The sequence below is a fragment of the Felis catus genome, chromosome F1 (genome assembly GCF_018350175.1).
Source record: "Felis catus isolate Fca126 chromosome F1, F.catus_Fca126_mat1.0, whole genome shotgun sequence".
In the NCBI taxonomy this organism is placed as follows: domain Eukaryota; kingdom Metazoa; phylum Chordata; class Mammalia; order Carnivora; family Felidae; genus Felis; species Felis catus.
In genome coordinates this window covers 18,424,277-18,436,723 of record NC_058384.1, presented here as the reverse complement: position 1 = coordinate 18,436,723, position 12,447 = coordinate 18,424,277, and the positions used below count along the sequence as shown (strand labels likewise).

At 44.5% G+C, this 12,447-nt stretch overlaps 1 protein-coding gene across 9 annotated transcripts in view; it reads right to left on the bottom strand.

The window, feature by feature from the left end:
• PAPPA2 (pappalysin 2) overlaps positions 1-12,447 on the bottom strand; it is a 527,743-nt gene that overhangs the window by 131,873 nt on the left and 383,423 nt on the right. For all 9 annotated transcript variants that reach the window (XM_045048405.1, XM_045048402.1, XM_045048410.1 and 6 more), the window contains 3 exons: positions 9,018-9,507; positions 5,633-5,761; positions 2,301-2,392 (listed from right to left, as the gene is read on the bottom strand). In XM_045048405.1, the coding sequence (XP_044904340.1) occupies positions 2,301-2,392; positions 5,633-5,761; positions 9,018-9,507 (711 nt within the window). The remainder of the gene's footprint in view (positions 1-2,300; positions 2,393-5,632; positions 5,762-9,017; positions 9,508-12,447) is intronic.

The window sequence follows — 12,447 nt, the reverse complement described above, 5'->3', positions numbered from 1 at the left end:
TGTATTTTATATTTTATAATGTACATATATATATGTCTTGTTTCTCTATAACACTGAATATTTCTTCTTGCTTCTATTTTTTTCACCATGGACTTAAAATTTTCGCCTGTTTTTTCAAGTCCATCTAAAAACAACAGGCCATTTAAAAATATATATATTTCACCATGGTCCCTTCAATCCTAATTTTTGAGAAATAATGGAATATAACTATATGCTGCACCATGCTATGAGCATATTATACAATGAAACAGAAGTCTAACTGTGGAATGGATCATCTTAGCCTTACCCTGTAAAGTTAAAATAACTTAGATGCAGTCTTACTGGATTTGGAGGCTAAGGAACAGGAGCCAAGTTTAATGGGATCAAATGTGTTAGAAACAAAACAAGGTGTACTGTTAAGTTAAAGGAGGCTTGAGCTGTACTGGAGGAGACACAGCATTAAGAGAATACATGTGTACGTGTATGTGTGTATGTGTGTATTCAATGAGCCCATTATGTTACCACACACACACACACACACACACACACACACACACACACTGCAAACAGAGGTGGCATTAACAAATACTTGTGTACAGAAAAGGGGAGGTAATCGGTTCGGTGTATTCTGTACAGCCAGACCACATCTGGAGTATTGAATTCCTTTCTGGGCATTGACCACATGAAACATGCCAGGTTAGGGTAAATAGGAAAGGGTCTGGAAACCTAATCACATGAGGGGATGTTTGGATTGGAAAGGAGAATAATGGGGAGGCATTTCAAATATCTGAATGGTAGTCAAATAAAACAGGGAAAAAATTATCCTCTGTAGTTTCATAGCAGGGCAAAAGCACTTGATTAAGCATGAGGAAAGCTGGGCTCCAGTGCTGGCCCTTCAGAGCCTCCTTGTATGCCTGTGGATTAGTCACTACAATGCTCTGAGCCTCAGTTTCCAAACTGGAGAAGAGGAGAAGGATCGTATCGCAACAGATAAAGCCATTCTTAAGTAGAATCGTGCATTTCAAGATGTGTCCTTCACTGCTAGAAGTATATAAGCAGAAGCTAGAGGCCTCTCTCTCAAGAACTGGCAGGAGAGATTTCTACACAGGAAGGAGGCCAGACTCCAAATCCCAGTTAGACTGCACACATGAAGGGAGCAGGGCCTCTATCAGACTCGTGGTACCTGGCGGGCACTGCCTATGTTTTGTTAGATGGACGGATGAAAGACTCCTAAGATTCTATAATTTTGTGAATCTACTCTAGGTAGCAGGAGAATTTGTGCGTCCTGTACAGTATTTTACACCTTAATTATACATTATTACAATCATATCCTACTTTACCTTGCGATTTAGAGGCATTAAGATATTTTTCAAAGCATCACTCTTTACAAAATTTTGGCGAATGGTTACGTTCCACAGAAACACTGCAACGTATACAGACGGGAGTAAAAAAATAATAATAATCTACATGTAAGGAGCCCATTGATGATGTCTTTAACCAGAATTGGGAGAAGTTTCCTAGATGGTCTTCCTGCATGGCAAGAACCTAGAGTCAAAGCCACCTAGTGATAACTTATTGCTAGTGATTTGCCGGGATTAAGCGGTGTTAGGACTCCCCGTCATCAGTCATTATCTTACCTATGAAACACAGCCGCCAAGAGGTATCTTGCAGTCTCTTTGGCTTAGAATGTTTCCCGCACTGATTTTTATGTAAAACCTCTGATTGTGCTGCTTGGCTGGTGTTTTGGTGGTAGACATGAGGACCCAAGGGCAATCCTTGGTAACATTAATCAAGGCGGCAGTGTACCCCAGTGGTTTATATTTAGATTCTAGAACCTCACTTCCTTGGTTCAAATCCCATATTATTTAAGCTCTCTGCGCCTCAATTGATCTCCTCATAGTTCATGTAGGGATTAAATGAGATACTATAGGTGGGGTGACTGGGTGGCTCAGTCAGTTAAGTGTCTGACTTCAGCTCAGGTCATGATCTCACGGTTCACGGGTGCAAGCCCCGCGGGGGCTCTGTGCTGACAGCTCGGCGCCTGGAGCCTGCTCTGGATTCTGCATCTCCCCCTCTCTCTGCCCCTCCCTTGTTCATGCCCTCTCTCTCTCTCTCCTCTCAAAAATAAACATTAAAAAAATTTTTTTTAACGCGATACTATAGATGAAAGTTAGTGCCCGCCTGGCACACCACAGACACATCAAATGTCATTGTTGTTATCATTCAGCTATATGTTATAGGATATCAAAAGCTCACGGAAATAAGACACGGAGACACCTGCAGAAACAGGACATAAGCCTAGGTGGTGGTCCTCCACGCACCTGCGCAGTGGAAGCCTTCCTCCAGCTGGCACGCCCTTGAGCAGCCATCTCCGCTCAGAAGGTCCCCATCATCACATTCTTCTCCCAGGCTCCTGGAAGGTCAAAACATACATTCTTACATACACACAGGCATAAAATAGTTTTCTTTTAAATTATTAAAATCCTTCATTATACATTAAAAAATGCAAGCTGGAGAAAAGCAGGCGCTAAGAGAATGCTCTTACATAAAGAGTAGCTCACATCTCAGAAACATCTAGGAGATCCACGGGGGTCCTTCCAGGGTTTCCAGTAGATGGCATTAAGCTAGAAAAGGCCTGCCAGCCCTATGATGAGTGAAATCTTAAAAACAGCTGGTTTGGTGAGGAGGAAACCTGCCTGTCTATATGTTGTTCTGTTTTCTATTCTCTTTTATCTGGTATTTCTTTGTGTTTTCATTGTTTTATTCTATCTAGACACAGTTGCTATTAAAGTTAGGGTTTTGTAAGCTTGAAATCTTCTGTTTTATATACCCAGAGACTCAGCGGCCTGATTGCTGCCTGGTCTCCGTCCAGGGCAAAGCTAAGGCCCCGTCAGGTCCTGACTCCCTACTACCACCTGGTGGCAGCTATCATATATTGCAGGGGAGAAATAAATACTGGGAGAAGAAAAATGTCATCATTTTGTTTTGAACCTGAAAAGCTGGACACAGCTGGTGACTAATTTGGATTGGGGTGGGAGAGTTAGTTTAGACTGAGGGCTACAGGAAGCATGTTATGGGAACAAAACAGGTAACACAGATGTGGCCATTGTAAAATGGATGGAGGGTTACCGTTTTTTTTTTCTTGACTTTGCACCAAAACGGACACATATTTTAACTCCAGTAGACAAAGGGTTTGGGTGTGCTAACGTGCTTTCAGATGAGGACATAACTAATAGCTCTAACCATTGTCTAAAGTGTTCCTCCCCACAGGGATGGAGTGAAGATTAAGTTATTGGATATGAGAATGCTTTCATACGAATTAAAAGCATGTTATGAACGTAATTATATAATAATGTGTTAAATGGTAGGATGCCAACGGAGAAAGGATAACAGATATGAAAAACAACATGATTGAAGAAATCAAGGAAACTTCAAATTCCTTCTTTCTTGGAAGATAAGCCAGCTGAGGCACTGCTACCCAACAGAAAGATGAGCATCACACACATCATCTTTCATTTTGTAGTAGTCACGTTAAAAGAAAGAAATAGGCGGAATTAGTTTTAATGATACATTTCATCAAACTCGAGACATCCAAAATAGTGTCATTTTAGTAATGTAATCGGTATGAAAATGATTAATAAAGCACATTACATTCTTTTACACATCCCACATCTTTGAAATCTGATGGGTATTTTTCACTTACAATACATCTGGGTCCAAACACTTGATCTGTATTTAGATTTCATAAACTCTATTGTTGGAAAAGTAGATTCATCTACCCAAGTTGTTCCAAATATATTTAAAGGTTTTCTGATAACTGAATCAAGTAAGTTTTTAAATTAAATTTAAACTACTTAAAATTAAATAAAATTCCGTTTCTTGGCTGCGCTTGCCACACTTCCACACGTGGCTCGGATGTCCCACATGGGCAGACTGAGATGATCGCTTCCAAATAAATGTGGCTCACAAGTCCAGGGCCTCCACAGTGTTTGCTCTGATGGTCTTACTGCGGTGTTATCCAGTGTGACAAAAATATATTATAACTAGTCTCAGGATGACTTCTGGGGCATCTGTGATCCCCTTAGATTGAATCTATACATTTGTCAAGCTTTAAACAGTGGGTTAAACAATTTGCATGGCTCCTTCTTGCTGTGTGTGGAGTGGAGGCCCTGCCTCTGGCTGAGACAAAGCTGTAATTCACAGGTTTCTTCCCACTGAGTGGTGAATCATTTATGACTCTTTATAGGGAGGGAATACAGGCAGGAAACAGGAATGTTTGGACGAGGAAACTTGTGAGGCCCAGCAGCCAAGCAGATGCTGCTTCAGGTGAAGCTGTTTCAAGGCACAGGAGAGAAGGTGCAAGTTGGCAAGGGCTCTTCAGCCCTTCCTGTCCCCCAGGCAGAGGTGGCATCCTGGGGCCTCCAGGCGGCCACCATCAGAGAAGTGCGGTGGGAGATACCTAGGGCAGAGTGTTTTGCTCAAGGAGGCTTCTGCCTGGGTAGTCCTGGTAACCAAGCCTCCCAAACACCTTAACTGGTGGGCGGCAGACTTCAAAAGAGGTGGCCAGAGCAGGGAAAGCATCAACAGCAGCCAGCCTTACTCTGTGCACAGAGCCCCGGGGAGGAGCCCGGCAGAGACGGAGGAAGCTGGGTGCAAAGCTGAGACCGCGGTAGGCAGAGGTAGCAGCCAACTAGCAAGGTCGGGGTATCAGCGAGGTTTGCCTTACACCAAAGGTTAAAAATCTTTGAACAGGCAAAGAAACAGGCAGTGTTCAGTGACGGCTAAGCAATGCGATGGGCTCCCAAGAAAGGCTACAGAACTGCTTTCTACTAGGGCGTCAGGATACTATGTGTTTTCACCCAGTCTGGGAAATTAAAAAGAGGCCATCTTATTAGCATGCAGAATCTAAGACACATCACAGCGCCTGGCCATCTGGTCTCCTACTGCCACAGTTCTATACAACGAACATATCAGGTCAGATGAGCATTCAGGACAGGTTAATACAGGGCGACTGGTGGGACATGGGGGCGTTTTCAGTGCTAGATTTGGAAAAGTCCCAGACAAACCGGCGTGAATTAGTCCCCTAGGCTGATACCACAAAAGGGAAACAGAAAAAGGAACATGGTGTATTAAGAAGGCAAAGTAGTGATTTCATCCTTACCTTGGTAGTTTTACAGAATGGCTGTAAATACACCGCAGTCAGGTCTCCTAGGGGTCAAGTGAGCCAGTGAAGCTCAGAACACTATAGGGACTTTCCCCAGGTCACACAGCTAGTCAGGGGTATGGGACAGGACACTGATTCGAAACACACCCTCACCTGTCTTTTAGCATCATCTGACATATAACCTCCCTTATAAATTCCTTCCCTCAGTCACTGTCAGCACTTGTCCTTTGAAACCTTAAGAGCTGCCTGCCACCCCCTGAACCAACCCCAATATCTCAGTACCTTGCAGTGAGCTCTAAATAAAAGTGAGCTTCTCCTCAACTAAGATGTGAGTGATCTCTCAAGATCACTACCAGGTCCTAGATTTCGTTTGATCACACAGTGCCTCCAATTTCCAAGACAAGTCAAACTGAAACTCAAGATTAACCCTCCTGTTCAGGGTAGGGCAGGGCATCCTTGCTCACACATTCCCATGTACCCGCTACTCACCCTGCCACCTTCCCGTCTCCACAGTAAGGAGCTCCATGGATGTGGCTCAGCGGAGGCGAGGCTTCTCCTAGTTCTGTTCCAGCTCCAGCTTGAACTTGGTACCGATACAGCTGCCCAGGTGTGACCTCCCTGTGGAAATCAATGAGCCGTGACCATTACATCCAGAAAGTGAGACGCTGCCCTGGGTCCTTTGCAGATGGCTTGCAGGGGTTTAAAAGAAATATTATGGGGAACATAAATGTTAAACATATGCTACATTATGTAAATCCAAGTTTGGGCACACAGCCTTACACAGCAGCAGGAGGTTTGCAGACATATTGGTTTCTGTATTCCCAGTATGTCCCACATAGTATACATGCAGTAAGTGGTTGCTAGAGAGAACCACCGAATTAACCAAGGATGGCATTTCAAGTATACCTTTATCGTGTTAAAAAAAACAACCACAAGCCAACTATTGGAAAACCAGCCATCTGCATTCTCGAAGTAATCAAAGACACCGAGGAGGAAAGCGTTAGTGTTTGGACTCAGCAGGGTCCTTCCTGGGTCTTCAGGTCACCGTTTTCTTGGGTTTCGAGAGAATTCTTGTCTTAAAGAGTCTGAGTCCTCAGGGGGAAGGAAAAACTCTTTCCTAGAAGGAGGGGACAACAGCTTCCGCCATCATTCTTGGGATGCCAAAAATCCCACAACTAGGAATATGTTAAATGACTCCCCACCTGTAGCCCTGCCCAAATTTATATACACCAGGAATTGGGTTTTATTGGTTGACTCCAGAGATGGAAGGAATTTATCAGACTCTCTCTAGAACCTGAGCGCACTGATCAGGTAGAGGCATGAAAGACAGAACTAAATTTAAGTGGGGGTAAGGGACTCAAGAGAGGGCTGCTGTTTCCAAAAACAAACTCTGCCCTTCTCTTAATTTTGCTCAGTGCCTGCCCAGATTGGAAAACTCCCACCAAAGTCAAGCTCGAATGGGAGTTACTTAGGAGGACAGGATCCCAGAGGGTTATGGGGACTGCCATGAATGGCCACCACAAATCTCCTGCCAACAGCCTCTCCTCCTTAACAGATTCTTCAACTCAGCCACTCTCTTGCTTAATGCCACAGCCAGCCAACGGGAAATACTGGGGGGTCTCAGAAACATCTTTAAAAACCTCCCTAGTGGCTTTTAATTATTTTAATAGGAAAGACATCTAAATATTAAAGACTTTTCAAGCTCCACATCGGCTTTTTTTAGGGAAACAATCTTCTCACGAGACTGCCAGATATTTCAAAAGCGAAAGCAATTTTTTATTCTAATCAATTCTGATGGCTCCCTTTTCAGAGTGGTTTCTGTCAGACTTCTCATCCAGCCACGCATAAAAGTCTCACACTGCCCCGCAGCTGGGAAAAGATTGGCCGGGAGCGTCAAAATGTGTTTACGCTTCTTGTGGAGAAACTCAACAGCAGGTTGCCCGAACCTTCAATGACCTGAGTTTATAAAAGGCACCGTGTCACAAAGGAAAGGGAACCAAAACAAGACTCGGTCATAAAACTGGATTTTAATCCTGAGTCTGCCACAGGTAGCTGTTCAACCAAATTGAAGTCTTAGTTTTCACATCCACAAAATGGGGTACGACTGACTTTAAAGGTTGTGTGTGTGTGTGTGTGTGTGTGTGTGTGTGTGTGAACGCATGTGTGGATACCATGTTAGATGCCAAAGGTCATTTTAACTGCCTTATTAGAGAAGCTTGAAAACTGATTTTTCTTTTTAAATCTGTCCCATGAGCTCCCCTCTCATTTTCATGAGCTTTGTGCCCATTTCATTGTCCCCCAGGTGTAATTCAGAGAGCAGGTATGACAAGAAAACTGGAGTAAAGCTCAAGGTGAACGTCGTCCTCTACTTTCGAGCAGCTATGGTGGACTGCAAATTGGCCTCAGTTCCTTCCGTCCCACGTTCACGCCCCTCCACAATGTGACGTCGCTATTCCTCCCATCAAGAGACAGAGTCCATTTTGCCACCCCTTGCGCCTGGCATTGGCCGTGTGACTTGCTGTGGCTAGCGGGACGTCAGCACGAGTAACGTACGAGCAGGTGGGGGCTTGCCCCCCCTGCTGCTGGTGCCCTCCCATCCACCGTGAGGACAAGCCCACGTGAAGCCAGCCAGGGAATGAGAGGTCATGGTCGTCTTCCCAGCCCTGCCGGCTATTTCAGCTCAGCCAACAGGTACAGGAGCTTGACCGGGACCGTCTCCGCTGACCACGCCAGTCCAGGTCACAGCACCCAGCCGACCCGAAGGATCATGAAAAATAGTGTTGGTGGGGCACCTGGGTGGCTTAGTCGGTTAAGTATCCAACTCCTGATTTCAGCTCACGTCATAATCTCGTGGTTCATGGGATCCAGCCCCGCATCAGGCTCTGCACTAACAGTGTGGACCCTGCTGGGGATTCCCTCTCCCTCTCTCTCTCTCTCTCTCTCACTCTCACTTTTTCCCCTTCCCCACTCGTGTGCACTCTCTCTCTCTCTCTCTGTCTCTCTCTGTCTCTCAAAATAAATAAATAAAACTTAAAAAAAAAGAAAAATTGTGTTTGTTGGTTTAGCCTACTTCATTTTGTGATTATTTTTAACGCAGCAAACACTAATCTAGCACCTCTGATACCATTTTTGTTTTACCCCAAGTTCTGGGCAGTCTCTGAGGAAAGTTATAAGGTGGGGTAATGTGCCTTTGGGGATACAAACCTTCCCCTTTAGACCTTGAGCTCCTTTGCGCCAATGATCTTACCTTACTTAGTCTGTGTTACCAGCACTGAGCACACAGTGCCAGGAACACAGCACAACTCACTAAGCGTAGAAGGAACAGAAGAAAGAGAAAAGGGAGCTGGAAGGGAAAGAGAGAGAGGGAAAGAGGGAGGAGCAAAAGAGGGAAGCGTGAAACACACATCAGGAATGAGTCTTGAAATGACGGTGTGCCTGCAGGACACTTGGCTTCCTCGCTCAGCTATGAAGAGTTAACTACCGTCTTCAAATGGTAGAGGAGCTGTGGCAGATTATCCAAAAGTTACAGCAAGGATCAGAAATTAAATTGTGTCACTAGACAGCAGTCGACTCTGATCAACTTATTTGTGGCAAATACTTTCAGTCCAGCAGAAGCACCTCAGAGAAGAACCTCTTTTTTTTTCCATGATCCTAATGATGGCAACATTACTCAGAATACTTGCTCGCCCCTTCCTGGGAAATATTTTTCTTCATCTCAGATACGCCACTTTAGAATAAAATCCCCTCTGGGATTCTGAACATTTCTCCAGCTAAGGGCATGTTGGAATGGAAAAAAGTGGGGAAGGGGAAGCAAGACCCACTCCCAAAGCCCCAGGAAGCCCCATGGTTTAGAAAGCCCTACTGCCCAACTCACACGTCCGTGAACTTCCTGTGAGGATTTGTCACCACCATGGGCAAGCCATTGGCAAATGGGGGCTCACGAAGAACCTGGTACCTCACAGGCCTGCAGCCAGAGCACAGGGGACTATGGGGCTGGGAAGTTAGCAGAGCTGCGTCAATCTCCATCCGCTCATCAAAGGTGTAGACCTTCACCCCAGAGACCTTCCCATCCACATGCAGTTTGATAGTGAGTGGGGTGTCACAGAAAGTGTCTAAGGGGCCCAGGTGCACAGACTCCTGGTGTTCCAGCAAGATCTCCGTGTCAAAGAGTGCCTGGGAGGAGTCCATGGAGAGGTAGGTGACCCATAGGGTAAGGGTGTCAGCTTGGACCGGGTGCTGGAAGAGCAGCTCCAGGCTACAGCCTTCCGAAGGGCAGGGGACCGTCATGTTCATATGGTACAGGTGGAGCTCGGGACTCCAGGCCTGCAAGCTCGGCTCACAGGGCTGGTCCACGTCTGGAGGCCCTGAGGGAGGTGAACAGAAAGACAGATGTGTCAGGGACTGTCATTAAGTCTAAAAATGAGTAGCTCACATGAACAACCAGAAAGAAGAAAGAAGAGAGCTTTGAGCCAATCCCCACAGAAGTTGGTCGACGTCGTGGGGTAGATCTTCAGTCCTACTGAGGACAAACGTGTGACAATTTAGAAGTATTGTGGCTTGCTCCATACCCCCCTACATGGGGCCTCTAATAAGCACAGTCCAGCAAGGCTTCCAGAATGGAGCGGGCCCACGTGGAAACACGAAGCTAATGCAGACAAGGTAAGTCATGTCCTTAAAGAGTCCTTGATCAGAGGAGAATTATTTGTACTGAGTTTATTAATAATGTATGATAAATCAATGCTTCTGAACCCCTGTTTTATTTATTAATAAGGCCAATGTTTGTTTCGGTCCGTCACTACATTTTGTTTAACGAGGCTCTCCGCAAAACTTTTTTCATTCCCTAAGATCACACCTTAGCAGTCCTTCCAAATTACTTTTAGCCAAATTTTATAACCATATGTTGAGATTTCCCTTTTAGTTCAGGTATGAGCAGTTAGGTCACTGCATGGAGGAAACTGCAGGCAGGAAATAGAAGCATGTATTTCTGAGTGGGGAGAAAAACAGACATTCAGTAGCTAAGCAAAAAAGGGATGGTCAAAAATCAAATATTGCAAATATATTAAGGTGAGTTCTGTGAAAATAATCTATACAAATGGTGTTCTTTCATATCATACAAGGGGAAATTCATAAAAAAGTGCTAAATTAGAATCAGCAGAGTCACAATCTAATTGGTGCCGTGCCATTAGCTGTGTGACCACGGTAAGTCTTTATAAGCCTCAATTTCCTCACTGATGAAATAAGTACTATTTAACCCCTGGGTTACTAGGTTAGTGTGAAAGACCTATACAATGTTCCATGGAAACATTTGCAAATTACATTTGCAAAAACAGAATTATTTATCCCTTCAGAATTTGGAAAATAAAGAATGCTCCAAAACCCAGAGGAGACAAATTCAAATGTGTGGGGTGTGTGTGTGTGTGTGTGTGTGTGTGTGTGTGTGTGTGTGTGTGTGTTACGTCTCACAGTCCTTATTATCTTTGGCCTGTACTGTAAATCCATTCATTCATTTATTCATCCATTCGACAAAAAAATGACTGTGTACCTCCTTTACACCTAGCACTGATCTGGGCATCGAAGAAAGATAAGCAACAAAGATTAAGTCATAATTCTCACAATAGGGTGACAGGGCACAATACTAGACAAAGCGGTAATGGCATCTTTGAAGAAAAATGAAGAAGGATAAAAGGCTAGAGAGGGATAGGGTCTAATTTAGATTACAGAGCCAGGAGTTCATTCCAGAAAGATATTTAAGCAGGGAATGTGGTTCCATTTTCTCTTCTTCATTGCATTTTAGAAAGCAGTTGGTGGTCAGTAAGTGTTCGTTAAGTAGGTTTGGATCGTATCTGTAGATATGCGTGTTTGTGCACACTCTGCCGGGGAGTCAATCACTTTCATTGTGTATATTTTAAGTACGACTGGGTTCTCCATCTTTTCAAAGCAAAGGAAGACCAGTATTTCTTAGTGGTATTTTCCAATAGCTGTCCCCAAAATATTAGCCGAGTAAAACCCCTTGGAAGCCAACCCAACAGCACCACTGTCTCAGAAAATTTTTATCATGATTTCATGGTAAGACAGGAAGCGGAGGCCTTGAAAGCTGATTTGATTTGCCTCGAGACACGATTCAATAATTAGAACCCAGACCTTCTAATTCCTTTCACCTCTACCACATAACTTTAAAGTCTGCCAAGAATTAAAAGGAGAGAAATTCAGAGCCAGGGAGTTGAATGGCCATTAAAACACTAGTACAGGACAATCTGCCACAGAAAAGACTTTTTATGAAATGCCAATCTCCACATGAGTCCAACACAATGCCAATGTGAATTTCAGAGTCGTTTTCCATTCTTCCTTGAAAACTCACATCTGAAAAAAGTTCTATATGTCCAATCAGAATCAAGTACAATGTCTCCCTCCCAATTTCTCCTTGAGGCTCCCGTCATTTGAGTGACTGGGAGCTCAAAGGGACATGTTACAGACACTGTTGACTCTAAAACCACTGTCCTTTTTCTTTTCTTTTTTCTTTGTCAGAATCAAGAGTGCAAACTAACTCAAACAGGACTGTGTCCAATTCATCTCACTAATTAGTTTTCATGATCTTAATAAATACAAGAAAAAGAAAAAGATGACAACGAGGTAAACACTGAAGATGATGGAGATGGAAGAAGTCAGGCCATTCAACGGAAGGTGCTAAAACCCCTGTCAACAGCATTTTCCGGACTTGAACTAGGATAACATTTATGCTTGAATTTGTCCTAGAGGCCTTGCTGTACGTATGTGAGTGAATATTAACTGAGAAGTATGGTGAGGACCAGGAAAAGGGACAGCTAAAAACACTTTCCCCCTCCTAGAGTCTAGGATGTAACTTAGATCACATCCAAAGCACAACCAGTACCCCGTGATTAATGGACTCATAAAATAGCATAGATGAGAACGATCAGTTTGGAACACCTAGTCCACCCCACCCCCACCCCCACCCCCACCCAGACTGGCTTGGGCCGAACGTCGGTGTTCCCTGCAATGTGTTCTCTATTACTCTCCTGATAGAGATCAGCTTACACTGTTATGTGGCAAGGCAGCTCTGTGGGCTGGTAGGGGTGCGTAATACTGAACGCCTGAGCTCTCATCCTGAAGTCACCCCCTGAGCTCAGCCGTCCTTCTCCATCCCTCTGTCCTCTATGCTGACCTCTGCTCTGCCACAGCCATCGGGCCTCCATGCTAAGCACACGTGGGACACACGAAGGTACCAGACAGTCTTTCCCAGGCCCCTGGAGACACATCCAGCAAACCACACACACACACACACACAC